At 42.2% G+C, this 19,759-nt stretch overlaps 1 protein-coding gene across 1 annotated transcript in view; it reads left to right on the top strand.

Moving 5' to 3' along the window:
* EIF4E3 (eukaryotic translation initiation factor 4E family member 3) overlaps positions 1-10,013 on the top strand; it is a 29,368-nt gene extending 19,355 nt beyond the window's left edge. Inside the window, exons 5-8 of the mRNA XM_019504581.1 lie at positions 2,469-2,529; positions 5,373-5,439; positions 7,864-8,019; positions 8,552-10,013. Coding sequence (XP_019360126.1) covers positions 2,469-2,529; positions 5,373-5,439; positions 7,864-8,019; positions 8,552-8,598 — 331 coding nt within the window. The 3' untranslated portion in view covers positions 8,599-10,013. The remainder of the gene's footprint in view (positions 1-2,468; positions 2,530-5,372; positions 5,440-7,863; positions 8,020-8,551) is intronic.
* Positions 10,014-19,759: the final 9,746 nt, after the last annotated feature.

Consider the following 19,759-nt stretch of genomic DNA (forward strand, 5'->3'; position numbering starts at 1 on the left):
TGTAGAAATGATAAATAGTGAGGGGAAGAAGAGAAGAGTGGGAACAAAGTATTGCATGGCCTGCTTGTGCTCACAGCAAGTTGACTTGGGATTCTAGAGTGACTTTTCCTGGTCTGAAGACCTTGTAAAGCTTAAAAGCCCATTATATTAAATGGAGCATTTTTTACTAATTAAAGTTGTGTAGTATAGTCCAGTGGTCTCCAAAATGGGGTGCGCAGAAGACGATCCATTGGGGTGCGGGAAGAAAATATTAGAACTTCTATTTATATTTATATAAATATACATATATTGGGGGGGGTGCTCAAAAAGAACACAGAGAAAGGCTTTACACTGAACTAAATATTTCTATTAGTTGTCTCTCTGTTCTTTTTTTCTAATTCACAATTTTTTTTCTCTCCACTCAGAATAGGTGGGGTATTGATGCATGTGATGACTATTTCTCAGTAATGCCTCATCTGTGCCTCAAATACTTACACACACACGCTCGGGTACGCGTAGTGTATGAGTGTGTGTATGTATGTATCAGGTATCCAGGTTGTAGCCGTATTAGTCTCAAGGAAAAGCCAATCAGGACTCGTAGTAGAGATGCTATCTTTTATTAGACCAAATTAAAGAAATATTTTTGCTAAAATCTTGTTGGTCTAGTAAAAGGTATCGTGTCTACTACGAGTCCAGATTATATGTATGTATAATAAATATTAAATTAAATTATTAAAATAATATATATTCAACTAAAGGACCAACTATAATATTTCGTACAGTACAGGAAACCCTCACTGTTCACGGGTTTCAGATATTCACGAATGCCAAATCCGCTTCTTAAATACACTTAAAGAAGCTCCTCGGGAGCTCCGCGCTTGCTGCCGCTGGCAGCCGTGCCCCCCCCAGCCACCAGGGGCAGTGAGTTCATGAGCACAGTGCCTTATTCATGGATTTCGCCATTCGCGTGGGATATGAGACCGTATCCCCAACAAATGGCGAGGGTCTCCTATACATTGCTGCTTATTTCGCCGTGGTAGTTAGGATCCAAATCCAACATAAGCAATCAATTTTCAATCAATTTTAGTTAGCTAGATTAGAAATCTTCTGATCAGTTTGCAAAATGTGCATGTGTGAGATTGGATTAAAGTTGTTATGAGCTCAGATTAATGCACATAAATATGTCTAACTAGATGTTGTGGAACTGCAGGAGGTCCACACATTGTCTAGTGATCAAGTACAAAAAATATTTTAAAAGATATTACTGCTGGGAGGCATAGGTGAAATTGGTTTTAAGAAAACATTGACATCTGCACAATATATCTTCTGGATACACGTGCACTCCGGTCTTGCTATCTTTATTGACAATGTGGAAGGATAAGAAAGGACGTCATGTTCTTTTCTGTTGTTTGATTTAGCTGGTGATGCTGAGGTGTGTGTAATTCAAAAACTTTGTCTGAAAAGGATGCATATCTTTTTTTAAGACTTCTATCAAAGAAGTTCTGTGCTATCCTTTAAGGAAAGGAGTGTGCGAAGTTGATGTCTCCAGTAACTCACTATCTGCTTAATAATCATTGTAAAACTATTGTAGAGGTTCTCAGATTACAGGTAGCCAGCACATATATACTCTAATTATGGCTAGATTTTTATGAGTAAAAAATCTGATGTTGGGGATATGTTTAAAATATGCTTCCCTTCATTTGTCTTGATGTCCTTTGAGAGCTCCACCTCCATCAGTAGGAGCCCACTGAGCCTAGGTGATCTTTATTTAGAGCCTGCACTTTTCAGCCGATCAAAAAACGCATATAAAATATTTCACTGTATGCTTATAAAACTTGTCAGCTTTTGCTCCAGTGGCATTTCACCTGAAGCCTGGAAACCATAATAAAGATTTATCAAATGAACTGTTACAGGACAAACCTATGTGCTGTATCAGTTTGAGCTATCATTTAATAGTTGTGTCTGTCCTGACTCCAGTTGCTTTAGCATTTCTGTTGAAAAAGACTTCATTTCCAGTGATCGCAGACTTCTGCTGAAATATGTTTGCGCTCCTGCATTCCCTGGGAAGAACATAAGTAACAAGCTGCTTGTGTGAAAGTGCATCAGATTTTTTTCACGAGAAGTCGCCCCGGTAAAACATGAATTAGCTTGGTGTTGTGGGGGTGCATTCCCGGAGAGTTTATTGCCACTTCAGAACTGCTCGCTCTGTGGTCAGGGAAAACGTAACTATTTCCCAACACATCAAATTTAGGAGAGGGATTAGGTGCTGAGAGACATGTTTCACATGAACAACGAAAGATCTCTCTCGGGTGTCAGATTTACTAGCACAGGTCTCGCTGCCTGGAACTAGTGGTGATATTTCAAATGGGACTTTCCTGGAACACTTGAAACCCAGAAATCAGTTATCACTTTTTCTAGGTCTGTGTATAAACTGTGCCCGGCATGAGTACTTGAATATTTTTTTTCTTGATATGTTTCCCAAAAACCAGGGAAGAGGAAAGCAATGCCAAAGGAGGTGTGTGGAAAATGAAAGTTCCTAAAGAAAGCACGGTATGTGATGCCCATTTCTGCCTGGCAGTGACTAGTCACGTTTTTTGTTTCATCTGCCTCTAATAACATTATTCTTTTGTTTCCTTTTGTGTGGTGCTAATTTTGATTCCTGCATCGTAGCAAGCGTTAATCCACGTTTCAAGTCGAAAACCTTCTGTTTTTTACCCTCCATTTGTTCCTGCCTAACATAGGATGCAGTATTTGATCATTTTGCTTTTAATAATATTTGGCCAATACTTTATCCATTGAATTAAAGTTCCTCTGGAGTGTTATAGCATCTGCAGTTGGCGAACGTAATAAACACCTTCCATCTCAAGACTGAATTTACTCACTTAGGCATGGGCAAGGTAAAATGTAGCAAGAGGTGCTCTCAGTGTTAATAGTAAATTTATAGTAGGAGCAGCCGTGATATTCTCCAAGAACCAACATGAAATTCAGCATCTTTGTCACAGATTCGCTTAAGTGCCAATCTTGCTAACCACTGTGAGCAGCCCTATTGAGTGAGTTCAGTCAAACTGCTCTCTGTAAGTGTTTTTCAGGGTTGAACCCAAGAAGTGCTGTTTTCTGTCTTTCACCAGCTTGTCAGTTCTTAGTCCTAAGTGCTCAAAAGTCTTACATAATACTTTTTAAGAAGGGTTGAACTCAGTTCAGCTACTTCCCTTCCAGCAAACTGAAATGGCTTTGCTTTTGTATAGCTGGCTTTTGAGCCCAATCTTGCACTGATGCCTGTGAGTAACTTTTCATGCAAATTGTCCCAGTGAGGTGAATTGGTCTGGTTACATAACTTATCTGGGTGTGCTGAATATATGCTGGAACTGGCCGATACACACAAAAGGCAAAGTGTAAGAAAAATATGACAGCCTTTCACAAACCATAAAATACTGAAAGGTGATACTTAAAATTTCAGCCAAAAGTTAATTAAATTTGCCTGTGGGTTTTTCTTCTGCATGTGAATCATCACAGCCATCCTCCTGCCAGTCCCAAGGGATCACAAAACACTTCTGAAATCTTTTTTATATAATCCAAGATGAAGATTTTTCAAAAGTGTCTGCTTTTGGGAACCTTGGTTTTTAGGCCCTGAACTTGAGACTTCAGAGGAGCCTGTGTATGTATGAGGTTTTTGTTTGACGGGGGGGTAAGGGGGGCGGGTGGAAGAATGATCCTTAGTTCTTAAAAATTAGACACCTTAAAATCAGGCAGGTTGAGCTTCAAATATCACTTTTCGCTTCTGACAAGTCTGGCCTAAGACGCACCTCAGTCCATTTTTGACACCTTTGTAAAGATGGACGTTCCTTGTTCTTAGACTGTTGGTCAGGCATATGTTATGGTCTCTAGCATAATGATTTATCTATAGTTAAGGGAAAATGCATTTCCCAAGTACCAGAAAAGAAGAGAAGGCCTGTTGTAATAACTTTCTGGGGCAAATGGAGGAGATATAACTTTGTTCTGCTGTCTGTCTTTATGTATCGGGACAAACTGAGGTTGACAGAGCATTGGTATTTGAAAATGCTGTGATTGCATGTGCACCGTGACACTTTTGCATGCTGGCTTTTGATACAAAAACTAATACTATTTAGATCCTCATAGTCTGATTGTGCAGCTACTTAATACTGGATGAAGTGCTTCCTACCCATGAGATCAATAGGACAGCTCTCAGTAGTGAGCACTACACCCGGTAATGAGAGTTTGCACGGTCAGTTGTGGTATTAATATATGAATCTTTCCATGTCAAAGCTTGTTACATTGACATCTTCAAAATGCATCTCAATGCATTCTGTCCCATTAATCTTTCCTTATTATAAATTGATATAATGCATTGGATTGGCTAATAATGAGTCATTGAAACGTGTTGTGCCAATCCTTTGCATTCTCAAGAGATAGCTAGACATGTTTGAGAAGCAAAGTGAAGGCTGAAAAGACAGCTTGTTGTTTTCATAGTTTTTTTGCCTTTTGTATTAACCTAGTTTCATTTAATTTATTTTCATTTTTTATAGTACCGAAAGGATAAAGTAAATTGAAGTGGCAGTGAGGGCATGACTTAAAAGTAGTTTATGCAAAAGTCATTATGGCCAAATAGACAAAGATAGATGTTGCCATATGCTCGCGAAACATAATTATTTCCCAGTAAGAACACACCTTGGAGCTCATTACTGAATTTATTAGCTTAGAGTTGCATATTATGCATTAGAAAATAGATTCCAAGTTTTGAATACTCTGTGGCTAAGGTAGTAAAAAATGTCAGAAAGCAGATAATAATGTCATTCATCTAGCAAAACCAAAGAATACCAGCTGAAAGACTTTTTTCCAGTTTTAATTCTCTAGTTCGCATTTGGATTTGTTGAAAGATGAACCTATTTCTTACTCAAGGAAAATCAGATGTGACATTTATATATTAATCCATTTAATTTAGCAGTACAGTTTGCTGGTTCTTTTCTTAAAATGGGTAGTCATTATTTTCCACAGAAACAAATGGGCACAAGTCGAATTTTATGGCCTTTTATCTTGCCTAAGCAGAAGAAATACTTGGATAAAATCTACTCCTGTCTTTCAAAAATTAGCCCATTTAGTATGAGTCATAGACACCAATGTAGGGAAGATAATTTTATACTTAAAATTCTGAAATCTTTATTGGAAGAACATTGGATTATGCTACTACTTATAAGGTGCTAAATTCTTGTTCCATCTCTCCTGAAGGAATTAATACTATAACATAGTACACACTTACACCACAGTCTTTCTCTAGACAACCTCAAAGAGTGAACTCAAGACTGAGCAAGGAAATGCAGCCTTTACATTGACAAATGACTAACAGAATAGTAACTTTTTTCTCTTTTTCTGCTCAGGCGGCCGTTTGGAAAGAGTTACTGCTAGCAACTATTGGAGAACAGTTTACCGACTGCTGTGCAGCAGGTAAAAAAACAAATCACCTTTAAGACTCTTGTTTTGTGTTTATTTTAAGCTGCTTTGCCAAGCACTAGAATTCAGTATTAAAATATTCAGTGCTCAACCTGTGTCAGGATACAGAAGCATATCAAATCTCTCCGCTGTGAGAGCAAAACATGATTGCCTTCCTGTTTACTTACTGCAGAACCAACTCTAGACTAGGTCCTTGCCTGTCCTCGAAAGGCCCAAGTTAATCTCTTGGAGACTCCCAGATTTCTCAGGTGTGAAACACCCACTAGGTGCATCTACACATGCACTTTACTGCAAAGTAGAGTAATTAGCTCCGCAGTAAAGCATCACCGTCTACACATGCGCTGGTATTAGGGTGCAGCAAACTAACTTTGCCATAAGATAGTACCGTCGGGGACAGCACTATCTTACAGCAGAGTCATTACGTGCAATTAAACACATGTAGATGGTGACCGCAGCCTTAAATAGTGCCCAGTCAGCTCAGCCCAGGCCAGACTCCTGCCCGACTCTCATGCCCCAGCTAGCCCTTCCGCAGTCTGACACTGCCACTCAGAGCCCAAGGCTGACTGCCTGTGACACCTGCCAGCCCAGGTCTGCTTCACCTTGGCTCAACATGCTGCTGTCACAGGTGCACATGTAGATGCTGTGCCCAGGAGCAGTTTTCTCCCGCTTAAGGTGCTCTGGAGTTTACCTTAATTGCATGTGTAGATGCACCCAGTGTGTATTCCAGAGTATTCAGTTGATTATTATGGTACCAAGATTCCCAGCATCTCGAAAGCTGTTTGCTTAGTATATTATGTAATGTACCACTGCTGTTGAGAATACTGGGAGTCCTCACAACATCCCTAGAAAGCATTTTTCCTGAGGTACAGAGAGATTAAGGACTTGAACCTGGGTTTCCTGAGTTCCAGGTAAGCACTCTAGCCACTGGACCTTCCTTGCTGTTGCCTGAATCAAATGAGCTGATGTGACATACCTTACTTGAAATGCCTTGCCTGGTAAATGGAAAAAAATAAATAATTCAGACGCTAATACATGATTTTGTTCAGATCCAATATTTTAATGAGGATGGTATTTTCAGACTCAATCTAATTTCTAAAATCTCAACCTTGAGACTGCACCTGTTCAATTTGGGAATGGACTGAGGATAGGTTATCAGTTATACCTTGCATAAGAAGCATAATTGCCTGTCATATCTCCCAAGCTGGTAGGAGGCTCCCACCATTTTAGATGATGAGGTTGGATTACAGAAACTGTTTAGTTACCGAGGAAGACAAATGATAGTAGAGCCATTGGGCTCAGATATGAATTACTAAGTGAACTTACCTCTTCAGCAAAGAAATGATTACAGATTACTTGCAATGGCCATATTTGTATGTCCTAAGTGTAAACGTCCATTTAAACAGTTTGTTTTATGTTCCTGAATTTCCCTATTTTGAAGTGGTCCATTTCTGACTTATCATTCAGTAGAAAAGAACTAGGTTTCTTAATGACACAGAGCAGTTTAACGAAGACTTCTCACACAAGTAATTTCTCTCCAACTTAGTGCAGTAGACAGGCAAGTTACATTTATCTCTCTTTTAGTGTGTTTAACTCAGTGGTTGTCTTGGATTATTTCCAACAAGGGTTTGCTGAACTTATATCCCAGATAATATATTTCTCTCACTTCTTGTTTTACTTCAGCATTATAGTAAAGGGAATACATGCTTCAGATCCTTTGGCAGTAAGAAGCATTTAAAAATCTCTGCCAATTTGGGCCTCTTTATACATAGCTGAGCTAATACCAGGAAAGACAAAAGCATTTCTCCCATTTACATTCAGTAATTCTTTTTAAGGAATTCTGTCCCAATCATGGTGTTTTAGCAATGGGGGATAGTACTGGGAATGTTGGGGACATGAACTGATCTGTGTCTCATTAATTTATTTCCACTACTGTTTGGGAAAGCTCAGAGAGGCAACAGAACAATAACATTTGTGTTTTGGGGAAATTATTGTCTTGGTCCCTACCACATGGTAGCCAGGTAAAGTGCTCCACACACTATTGATAGATATTTCTAACCTACCGCTTTCATTTTTCTTATTACAATAACCTGATACAATACAATACCATAACCATAATTCTAATACAAAACCATAATTAAAGCTACTGTCATAAATTGTTTCAGTAGCATCTTTGCCTTGTGAGGTTCCATTTCCAATAACTGCCCCAAAGAAAAATATCATTTGTGAATTGCATTTTCATAATTGCTTCATTTCCTTCAGTACTGGTATTACCTTAACTTTTTGCTTACTCTTTTTCATTCACTGGGCTAGCCTAACTTTTGGACAAAGTGTTTTACAGGGCTATATATAATCGAAGTAGATTTCCCCACGTTTTAAAAATTCACTACTATTTTTTATAATACTTGTTTCTCTGTACAGATGATGAAGTAATAGGAGTTAGCGTCAGTGTTCGTGATCGTGAAGATGTTGTTCAAGTTTGGAATGTGAATGCATCTTTAGCGAGCGAAGCAAAAGTATTAGAAAAGATCTACAAACTTCTGCCACAAACGTCTTTTAAAGCTGTGTTTTATAAGCGTAAGTACTCTGCACTGATTTATTTCTTCCAGCTAGGATTTCTGGTGTTGTTAAATTGTTCACAACTGAGAGGTATGCAGTAGAAAAACTGTGTTCATTGGCTGAACTTCTCAGTGTTCAGAAATAAGTAGTTATTGTTGCATTGGGAGTTTTACTTTCTAATTACTAGGGTTTTTTTGTCTCTGCCCAATAAAGCAGCATAGCAGGCAGTGAGAGTTCTGGATCAAGCCAGGTGGTAAATATAAGAATATACTTGGGATCAGATCTAGCAACCATCTCTTAAGCACCATAGGATGAGACATTTGTAATAAGCCGTTGGTTGGAATGAAGCTCATTCGGAAAGTAAGGGCACTTTCTTATTCTACTGAAGTGTTAAACTTCCTCATTCAGACATGGTATATCCTACCAATGATAAGAAGATGTTTAAATCCTTGAACATTTACCAAAAAGCCCCTTAACCCTTAGCAGCTTCTTTCTTACTTCTCGTTGACATAGTCAGTTTAAAAAATGTTTTTCCTTTTTCCCCCCTTAGCCCATAAAGAGCATCATGCTTTTGAAGGTCGACGTGGAAAACATTAACTGCAGTCAGAACCAAACTCACACTTTGTAATCTGGTTTTTGGAAGTGATTTAAATGGGGAGAAGCATGGACAGAAGCCTTTGCCGAAGCATCATGGGAGCTGGCCATTTTCCATTGGTCTCTAAGGCTTTCAATTTGGGCAATTCATACTCAAGACTAGGGAAGATGTTGCCTTGCTTACTGAACATGACATTCATTACATTTGGTTCTCTAAATCCTCAGTTTAATTTCTTGTTGAAACAAAATATATTTGGCCACTTGGTTTTCAGTTGGATTATATTTCTAGCCCCATTTCAGTAAGGTTGAAGAGGTTTGTTTCTTTTGAAGTAGTTGTACTGTACTTAGTTACATGCAAACATGCACAAACATGATATGCTGCTTTTCCTTGACTTGCTGTAAATAGAGGAGAACTCGCTTGGTGGAATATGTTTTCAGTTTTTGTTTTGAAACATTCCTATCATGTTAAGATGTACTTGCTGTCTGTGTCCCAAGAGAGAGAAATTGCACTGCATTATTCTAATACACAAAGTAATCTGGTTTTGCACTGACAATAGCAGATATACTGTAAAAGTAAATAATAGCGTAATCACTGAATGAGAGAACACATTTGAATTGGGCTAATGCCCCAAGAGATGATGCTAGCCAGTGACTTTAACTTTGGTGATTTCAGATTAGCACTTAATTCAGACTAAAATGAGAGAGCTTGCAACAGAAAAGCCAGCACCTCTCATTTTGGAGGGCATGATGTTTTAGTAATTTTTGTATGCTTCTTAGGAAGTCTTTCTGTGCATCTGTTAAAAAGTTTCAGTTCCTTTTTAGCATGTTTTAGAAAGTCAGTCTTGTCCTTATGCTGCTTAGATGAGATTAGATCCCAATTTACACTCGCAAAGGTCCCTATCAGAATTCTTATTGACTTCAGTGCAAGCAGGGATGGCCCCAGCATATTTCAGTTCAAGCTATAATAATGCCTTAAGTCAGTTAAGGGGGGGTTTGGCCGGGGCAGGGGGGAAAAGAGGTTGTTTTTTTGGGAGGGGAGGGTTGTTTTTACAGCATGAATGTGAATATTGATAACATTAAACTTTGAAGTGTATTTGTCCATGTTAATGGAGATTTCAACATGTTTTATTATAGTACCAAAGATTTTATTTTTTAGTTTCTTTTACAACAGGAAGCTGCAGAGTAGAAATGAATGTGCACTCCGCTGATCGTTACTTCACATCTAGTGTTTTTGTCTGGAAATTGTTCAGGTTGCACTGATTTCCACATATTTAGCATCTCAAAAGGCCGCCATTAGAATTGAATACGGTGAAAAATAAAATTTTCCCTTTTTAATTTTTTTACGTCATGTGTATTTATGAATTAAAAGTTGTGCAGTTAATGAGCATTGCTAATTAAACAAGTTTTCTAAAAGCAAATGCCTGGCTTCAGTAATTGCTTTCTAGCATTAAATGTCACTGGACCTGCTTTCTTAAGCCTAATCATCGTTAAAAGAAAAATGTTCTCTGAGAAAATGTAATTTGGAGCATACTTCAAAATATATTTTAAAAAATCAAGTTTTTCTTCTATTAATGCAGGAAGAAAAGACATGTTGAATATTAGTCAGTAGTTTTATGTTTTCAGTGGCAACTCCGATTTAGGGTTTCTTCTACCATAAAAGATTTGTGAGTCTTCATAAACTTTTCATGAGTTTCAGGTTCTAAAGTAAAAAGCATAGAGGCTTTATGTTCAGTTTAATTAACTGGTATTTGCAGTTCAGGCAGTTTCAGTGACTTGAATGTGAAATTTACCAGTTGCTCTTAATCATTTAGATTATTTTTTACAACCATGCATTTCTAATATATACCTACAACTGCAAAGTATTCATAGTGTTGAATCTGATCCTTTCCTTATTGCTCCCCAAACTGCCTGAGACCCTTAAATTTCTTTCAGGAAATTCTTTGAAAATGTACTGTTTAATTTGAAATAGGTTTTGAACTACTTGAGCTGTTTTAAGTTCTTTCTAAGGATATGCCTGTGCTGCGGTTACTACAATATAGATCACAGGCTCCTCAGACATACCTTTGCTAGTGTTAATTTGGCAACCTTGGTTACTGTACACATAGAAGCCATGGCAGAATGAAGCTTAGCATCAGCTAACCGCAAACCTGTTTACTCAGCTTCTTAGGTTGGTTTTGTAACCTACACTGCTGTATAGCTGTACTGCTCACAGTGCCCAAGCTACGTAGTTTAAAGCTAGTTTGAATATGCCTACTTGCTCTGCAGGGCAAGGTTCGTGTTGCCATATTTTGCATCTCAATCAGGGCTGTGCACAGTCCATTTATTCCAAAAAATCCAATACACTATGCTTGCAATTCTTCTTTGATTTCTTCCGAGGAAGAAATCAATTAGTAACCACATTCCGATATTGAATGTTTAGGCTGGCTCTAGGTATGCTGAAGTTACTAGTAGAACATTTCTTTTCTCTAAAGCATTCTCTTTTGTATCTAATTAGTTAAATTTATTACAGATTACTGTTACTTGGATTGTTCTGAGTACCCATCCTGGAATGGGCCAATTATTCCCTAGCTGGCAGGTGAGCTTAATTTGTGAGTGTGGTAATAATTATTATTACTTAGTGTCCGTCGGGTTTATATCATGCAAGATATTTAGTTGGTTGTCACGGCGCGGGGTCCTAGGGGTGCCCGTGATCTCCCGTAGAGCCCTCTACCGTGCCAAGTTTACTTCAAAGTACCCTCGTTCTTGCCTGCCATGTCTTGATCTTAAATAAATAAAAAGGGAGGCTGCCTTTCCGTCCTCTTGGACACAGTGCTCTGTTGTATCCTGGCCCCTGTTCTATACTGTGTGACTCGGTGCACCCCAATCTTATGGGCTATGCGTGGCTCCAACCATCCCTTTACCACACCCCAAGCCTCACTGATATCCTGGACGTTGTTCGGTCTGTCTGGCTCTCTGCGCCCTCTCTGGCACTTGGGCTCTCCTCAGCCTTGTCTTGCAACTACGCCCCACAAGCGCTCGCCAATCGCTGCTCCCATCTGGGGCTTCTCATTCTGTCCCCTTTGCCTGGGGCTTCTCACACTGTCCCTTTAGGGCTTGTCTTGCTGCCCCCTGCTCTGGGGCTTGTCTCGCTGCCCCCTTTGCTCTGTGGCTTCTCGCACTGTGGTGGGCTCAGGTGACAGTAGCCGTGCCTGGCCCCGGTTCTCCTCCTCGTGGTCTCGAACCCCCTGCCCCGCAGATGGGCTCAGGTGGTCGTAGCTGTGCCTGGCCCTTTGCTGTAGGGCTGGGGTCTGCACCCCCAAAATGCTACGCCCTTGCTGGCGCCGGGGTCAGTACACCCAAAATGCTGTGCCTTCTCTGGCACCTTTCTTGCTGCCCCCCTCTCTGGGGCTGGGGTTCCCACACTGCCATGGGCCCTCTATGAGGCCTCCTCCAACCCCTAATAGCCTCACCCAAACCACCAGTCGTAAACCACAAACAGAAAACTGAAGCCCCTAGGCTATAACATAAATCCAAGCCAATTTGGCTATACCATTATTCGAGCCTGTCATGGGGTTTCTCCCTCTCTCACCTGTAACAACTGCCTGTGCATCCTGCCCTCTTCCTTTGCCTCGCTCCGGCAGAGTTCCCACCCCTATGGCTGCTGGATGGGAACCGCCCGCTTGGCCTCAGCCTGCGTTTAAATGGGAGCCAGGCCCTGCCTTTTCCGGTCAGCTGACTCCACCAGTTGCCCTAGCAACCAGCACCTGTGCCTCTTTATTACTACTCTGGCTGCCCTGGTAACCAGCAGCTGAGCTCCCCCCTCCCCCCCCGTGAGATCACAGCTAGGGCTCTCTCCCTAGCTGTTCCCACTCTGAGGAGCAGGGCACCAAGGTGCTCTGCAACATTGGTAATTCAGGATTTGGTCCTGCATATGTCACATACTGCCAGAACAGCACAATGCTTCTGAGCATGGAAGTGCCTTCAGTCACTGAGCGAAGAAACTCTGGAAGTTGAACATTCAGCTGTCCTACAAATGGCATGAGACATGTTGAGTTTGCCCAGAATACCTATATGAAATTTAAGGGTGTACTTGGTAGTCGTGTTGGTTTGAAACAAGAAGACATACAAAAAACTAGAACTCTTGGTTCCAAAATGACACTTTTTATTAGACCAACTGGGAAATTGCAAAGACAACTGGGAAAGGACAGTTTTCTTGCGATTTCCCAGTTGGTCTAATAAAAGGTATAATTTTGGAACCAAGAGTTCTAGTTTTTTGTATGTCTAGATGAAATTTATGCTTTTCTGATTTTAATAGACTGGTATCTACCTTCAACTTTCATAACCTTCATGAACCAATTTTGTTTCAGGAACTGAAAATTATAAAGAAACCTTCAGCACTCAAATGCAATGCTTGGACTAAATCATATGCTGTACACCATAATTAGGCTTAGATCAAAGTCCACACTGTACGTCCGCAGGACAGCACTGAATTATATTTTTCTCTGTGTTTTCATGTTTGCAATACTCAACCTAGAGACTTCCCAAGATTTAAAAGTCCAATTGGTTTTTAATCCAGAGATCTGCTCTAATTAAAACGTCACAGCATCTCATGTATTCAGCATCCCCCATTTTAAAATGGCCAAGTGGGAGGCACTTTAACGAAAGCCTATTCAACGAGCTTTAGTTAAAGTGCCTCCATGGCTCTTTTGAAATGCGGGATGCTGAATGTATGAGGCATTGCAGCATGCTGGAATGTTATAATTTGAACACTCCAGTGCACTCAATTAATCCAAACGTGTCGGAGCATGTGTGTAGGCACCCAAGGTGTTAACACTGAGGAACTTGTCTACTTGCCTTTCAAAAAAGGTCTACAATGCCTTTAGTGAACATAATGATGGTAGCCCTGGTGTCCTTACCCAGATTTCAATGTGAATAACTTTGCAGACTCAGAACTTCAGCAGGAGGTATTTCTTCCAAACTGGGCATTGAAGTATTGGGTAATATTGCCTCAAACTCTTACACGTTTCATTTTCCTTTGGGCTCAAACATGGTGAAGGGAGAAAATTGTGAAACGCATTGAGTTATCTTCAGTAGGTAGCGCTACGTGTACAGTTATTCTGGGTTTAAGCAGGACTGTGCTGAGATTTGTCTTCTCAGAGATGAATTTTGAACCTCCTCTAATTTTGTGGTATGAGTTTTTAAAGTAGGCTTCTGCAGTCAGTGATGTCTGAGAGACTTGCATTGCTTATAGCTGTTTGTACGTTTCTATGCAAAAGACTAGGGTGAGGGTCAGTGGACTGCAGCCCTGAAAAGTAAATGTGCATTAGTTCTGGTAGATGCAATAGGAAGTGTAAAGTGCACAGAACAGAGAAATCTGCAGATGCAGGGGAAAGTATTCCTCGATAAAGAAAGTTCCCCTTATTGGTTTATAGCTGTTTGATCTGTTCTCTCTGTTGGCAAAAGAAGGTTTGGAACAGATCTCACCAATCCCATGTATTACCATTAATAAAACAATTATTGTATACGATGTGAACCTTGCTCAGTCAACATCCTGCTTTTGCCAATCAATAGGTTCATAAAAAAAAATCCTTTGTATTTTTCATATTGCAACTGGAGGTCAACTGGAGGATTTTAAAGAGAAAGATCCTCTTAAAACTAGGGGTGAACTGATACTGATCCAATAGCCGATTTACAGGAATGCAGCCTGGCAGATTGGAGAGCAGCATCCAGCCGGTAAGTCTGTGGTGGGAAAGCAGTGTGGGGGAGGGAAGGAGCATGGGGGAGAGTCAGATCAAGGCCCCCACAGTGAGGGAGGGAGTGGGGCAGGGGCAGGCACTGCCCAGCCAGAGCAGCGAATGTTACCCTGGGAGCCAGACAGAGTCGTGGAAAGCTCATCCAAGGGATGCAGGTGGAGGGGGTGGCTCCCCGCCACTGTGTATACACCCAAGAGAGGCAAGTGCCCCCCCGGATTTGTGTGTGGGGTGAGGGAGGGCTGCCCACTGCGGCAGGGAGCCACCCCCCACTCCAGCTTCTCCCTCCCGCAGACAAGCTGCCCATGGTTCCGTCTCACTTGGGGTCGCATTCACCACCCTAGCTGGGCAGTGCCTGCTCCTGCCCCACTCCCTCCCTCACCATGGGGGCCACAATCTGCCCCCCCCATGATCCTTCCCTCCCTCACAGATTTACTGGCCAGAAGCTGATCTCCAAGCTGCCAGGCTGCATTCCTGGCCACATGCATGTTGTGGCTGCATGCATGCACGTGGCATTTACTGGTGGCATTATCAGCTACACTGGCCAAAAAAAGCCTATTACCAATAATGTTAATTTTCCTTTTATCAGTGACAACCCAATATGCAACCAATATATCAGTGCACATTTACATAAAACACAAATGGAGAATGTTATTTTCACAAAGTAGCTTGGGTGATAGTTCTCTGTGCACTCAAACATGAAAGTGACAGATCTATTTTTTTTTTACAGGAGGAAAATGTTTTCAGTTGGAAATTGTTCTTTTCTTGATCATCTTTCTTGCATTATTTCTCCTAGGCATAAGAGTGACAAGGAAATTAGAAAAATGGTGGAGTGCCCACATTCTGATGTAAAAAAATATTGCAATCAACTCTAATTTAACTCTAATGGATCTTTTCTAATCTGACAAGTTTAATGAAAAATAAATTATTTTGGGACTCTTAAATCTACCTGAGAGAGTTGGCATGTACAGTACAGTGTGTGCATGGGAAAGGGACAATGATAAGATTATGTACTTCTGTGTAGTTTCCAAAAAACGAAGAGGCATCTTCCTGTAGGTTGGGTAGTTGCTAGGCCTTAGGGACACATACACTTCAATTATAAGTTCCTTGAGGTAGGAGCTACCTTCTACTTTATACAGCACTTAGCATTTATGGGGTCATGTCATTAACTTGTATCTCTGAGGTGATACTGTATCCCCCGCCACTGCTTCTCCCTGCCCACCTGCCAACTGCTCCAGCACCACACGGTTCCTGGCTGCATCACCTGGACTGCAGGATGCAGCAGAAGCTGGCCTGGCCCAGCCTTGAGGACTGGGGTGATCGCCAGTGGTCTTCCCCTCCCCACCGTGTTCTTAGCTGAGTTGCACTCACGGGTGGAGGGAGGCCGGGAACAGTCCCAGGGTCACCAGGTTAGAAACCTCTGCTAGGCAGAGGCTTCTGGTAGGAGGCTGGGGGGAGGGCAGGGCCGGGCAGGTCTTGCTGCTGGATCCTGCCGCCGGCTCCCCCAGGTCCTGTTGCCGCTTGTGCTTTGTCATCTTTGACAGGCAGCTAGGGTCAGATAATTAATTTTCTAAATTTTTTAGGGGCCCCACGGACTGAATAGAATGGCTTGGTGTGCTAGATGTGGCCTGCGGGCCGTATTTTGCCTGCCCCTGGTCTATGGAGTAAATCAAAGGCAGGTCAGAAATCCAGGTGCTAGCTTTAACTTAGTTAGCTTGGGAAGAATAACAGTGAAGGTGCAGCTGCCCCTTGAGTAAGTTGCCAGGGTGCCCAGTGGACTTGCACTGCCACTTGTGCTACAGTAACTTTGTTCCAATAAGTACCCAAGCCAATGGTAGTTTGCTCAGGATCGCCTGTCCATGCTGTAGTCACACCCTCAGCTGTACTATAGGCACAGCCTAAGCTTTCCAGGCAAGGACTGTCAAGGAACTGGTGCTGCTTAAACACTAAAGACAAGATTCACGAGAACAGCAAGGCAGGTTCATCCATCAGCAATGGTAGTGTAGAGCAGGAAATGACACTGCCCTTTGCGAAGTAATCTGTGTTCTTCAGCACTGACAGCAGGGCCGGACTGGAGTTCAGGCAGCAGAGAGGCTGACCAGCCGTATTTCATGCTTTACTGCTACCTAATTTCCTCTATCAGCCCCTTGAAGTGGCTTGCTTCCGTCCTGGTGCCTACAACCCGTTATCTTTGATGGAGTGGGCAAGAAGAAATGGTTTCCGCCAGTGCCGCTGTCAATAAAGCACTGTAAATCAGCAAGCAAGAACAGACTGAAAGAACAGACCAAAGTAGACACCATTCATCACGTACAAGGGGCCTGGAGAATATCCAGGCTCGTCCTGTGTCAGGAACACCAGTATTAGGAACAGGAATGAGATGAATCTACTTATTTTGGACCACAGTTCTGTCATAAACATGCAAGAGGATTTGTATACAATAGTGGGGATTCTTTCCTAGAGAGATCACCCCCAGGGATGTTTATGCATCAGGGCAGAGCTGTGAGGAACGTTTCATAGTTAAATTTCCATACAAGAGTGCCGAGAGAAAACAATGAATCTGACAAGTACTAGCTGCCAAATGTGAAACGATGCAGCATGGCTTCTTGAAGGCTGGTATTTTTTGTATGCTGGCACCGTCTTAGGGAATGCGCTTGAATGGAGGCAAATAACTAGAGCCCAGTACCACCTCCCTTGGCCTCCATGTTGCTGAAGCACTCCAAGGCAGAAGGTAAAAAGGTTTGTGCGTGTTGCCCCGATGCTTCAGTCCAGCATTCTTCAATACTGCCAACCAGGCAGCTAGCAACAAGACAGCAGCCAAAAGCTTCTGCTGTTTCTTGTGTGAGTTAACTCCTTCAAAGAGCTTGGAAAGAGGAATAACAGTTGACTGGACTCTTCTAGGGTAGATCAGGATCTCCCCACTCCTCTCAGCAGAAAGGGATCTGAGCCTGCAATCTTCAGCACCTCATAGGTAGAGTTGCACCTTATTCCTTCACCCCAGCACAGCTAACTGTTGAGCAAGGAGGCCCAATGCAGCAGAAAATGGTAAAAATGCCCAACCCATTTCTGACTGAGCAGCCCTGCTACAAAGCAGCAGGGTGTGGATAAAGCTGTAGGGGTCGAAAGCTTTCAGCCAGTTGGAGAAAGTAGCTCATATGCTGTTGGGACTGAGTGTGCCCAAGACAGTTGTCCATTAGGGTAGGAGCTTGGTGTCTAGAAACGCCTGGCACTAGTGCAGAAGAAATGTTTGTTTTGGGAACAGCAAGGATGCACTGTTCTCTTAGGTAACATTTTTGCACTGCTGACCTCAAAGCACTTCACGAGGGGGTAAGGACCATTGTCTCCTTAATTTATAGGGGAAACTTGGATGCAGAGAGGTCTGAGCAATGACAAGGCCCACACATCTACAGAGATTCAAAATAGAAGCCCTGCACCAGATAGGCAGGTGTCAATCTTGAGTCTGACAACAAGTGAACTTCCCAAACATATGCAAAAGTAGAGTGACTCCAAAGAGTCCAGCGAGGGGGAGGTAAAGATCCAAACTTGGCTCTGTATCAGTGATTGCTATGGCAGGGCTGGGGCAGCAGGGTAGTTTTTATTAGCATACCCTACATTGTGAAAAGCAAGATAGTAGCTTCCCTGTCACAAGCTGGGTCCACAGTTGCAAATGCATTCACCAGTTCTGGATGCCTGAATGTGAGATGATTTACAGAAGTCTGGTTTTCAGAGGGTGCCCAGCACCTCAAAAAGGTAGAGCCTAGATCTCACAGAGGGGACAGAAAAAGAGTGACCATTTATGAAAAGTTTGGTCAAGGTGAGGACCCCATTGCCCACAGTGTTGTACAAGCACAAACCATGGAGAACAGTTTCTGCATCAAAATGTCTGAGACCGTAGAATAAGTAAAGCCAGGTTGAAAAATTGCCTTGAATACCTCCTGGCCATGAAAGGCAGCACCACTGGGGTGGAAGGAATCTGGCCTAAAGGTATTAGCCCAGGCACTTCTTAATGACATATTTTCTTTTATATTAATAGCTAAGAAGAAAAGGCAACCCACAGTTCAACATCAACATTGTGGATGTGTAAAAGAGTCCAGCAACTTCCCTGCAAAACCTGTTCTCCAGGGCTAAGTACAGGCAGTCAAAAAAGTCTGAGGCTGAATTGACTGAGTCCTTGTAAGTTAGTCTAAGCTGCAAAGATTGAACCAATAAGCAAATGAACAGACATTCACTTTTGAGTCAGGAAGTGCAACCACATGCCTGCAGTGGCTCAAGCCAGAAGCCAGGGGGCACTAAAGCACAGCTCTCTGGCACATAGCCAGTATGGGCTGTGTGTTCACTTCCTCTTCCTGCTGCCCCTGAGGTCTCTGGGATTGGCAGTCCACAATCACAGCAGCGGTACTCTGCAGGGTTGCTCATCACTTCCTCTTCCTGCTTCCAGGTGCCTCTGGGATTTGTAGTCCATAGTCATAGCCAGCAGTAAGTTTAGAAGGGCAGGGCAGCTCTGTACTTGGGGGAAGATGAATTTAACCTCGCCCATCCCAGACCCAAGCAGGGGTTATCCTTTGTGGGGGGTGGGGGCAGTGAGCCAGCCCTCAGTGCTCCAGATAGGAAGCAGAGGGTCAAGGGCAGCCCTGCTCTCTGAAGCAGACAGTACAGCCCAGGCCAGGATGGCAAAGCATACTGGGGGACTCTGATATTACTTGAACTAGGAAGGGGTCTGGGACAGAAGTTTCATAAACTGGTTTGACCCAAATCAGTTTAGTCTAATATTGCATTCAACCAGGTTTATCATAAACCAGTTTCAGGCATTTTGAAACTGGTTTATGTGTACTGAACTTCTGTTCTGTTACAGGTTCAAACCAGTTTCTGATCACTTCAACCGGTCTATGTGTAACTTCTGTCCCTAGCCCAGAGGGGTTTTTTTTCAAGTCATGTTTTGAAAGGTATCCAAGCTGCACTAAGCCACTGTCCAAAATTACCCACCCTTTCCAGGAACAGCTGCACAAGATTTTCCCCTTTCTGCGCTGGAGCCTGCAAAAATCCAGTTGAACTTGCTGATTCCATGTAGCCCTGGAATTGTCAGGTTTCTTGTGGACAGTTTCCCACTGCCACATGCCCAATCTATCAAAACTATGAGCAAAGGAAAAGCAAACATAATGTTTGCACGAACAAACCAGATCCTACCAACCCCTCTTTGTGGTTGTGGTCATCCTCTCTGTTGTAATGTGCAAAGCTTTGTCCCCTAAACTGGAATACACCATGGATCAGGAATAGCCCATCAGGAAATATAGTAATCAAATGCTACTGGATACCTCCTGACATACCGCTATACAGCATAATTTAGACCTAATTAGCATCGCTGGTGAGGGGTAGTTTGCTTGGTTTTAATTATTTTAGGAAGAGTTTAGGAGAATCAAACATATGAGGTGTGTGTGTGT

This window comes from Gavialis gangeticus, unplaced genomic scaffold, assembly GCF_001723915.1.
Source record: "Gavialis gangeticus isolate Ggan-Ray unplaced genomic scaffold, GavGan_comp1, whole genome shotgun sequence".
Taxonomy (NCBI): Eukaryota; Metazoa; Chordata; order Crocodylia; family Gavialidae; genus Gavialis; species Gavialis gangeticus.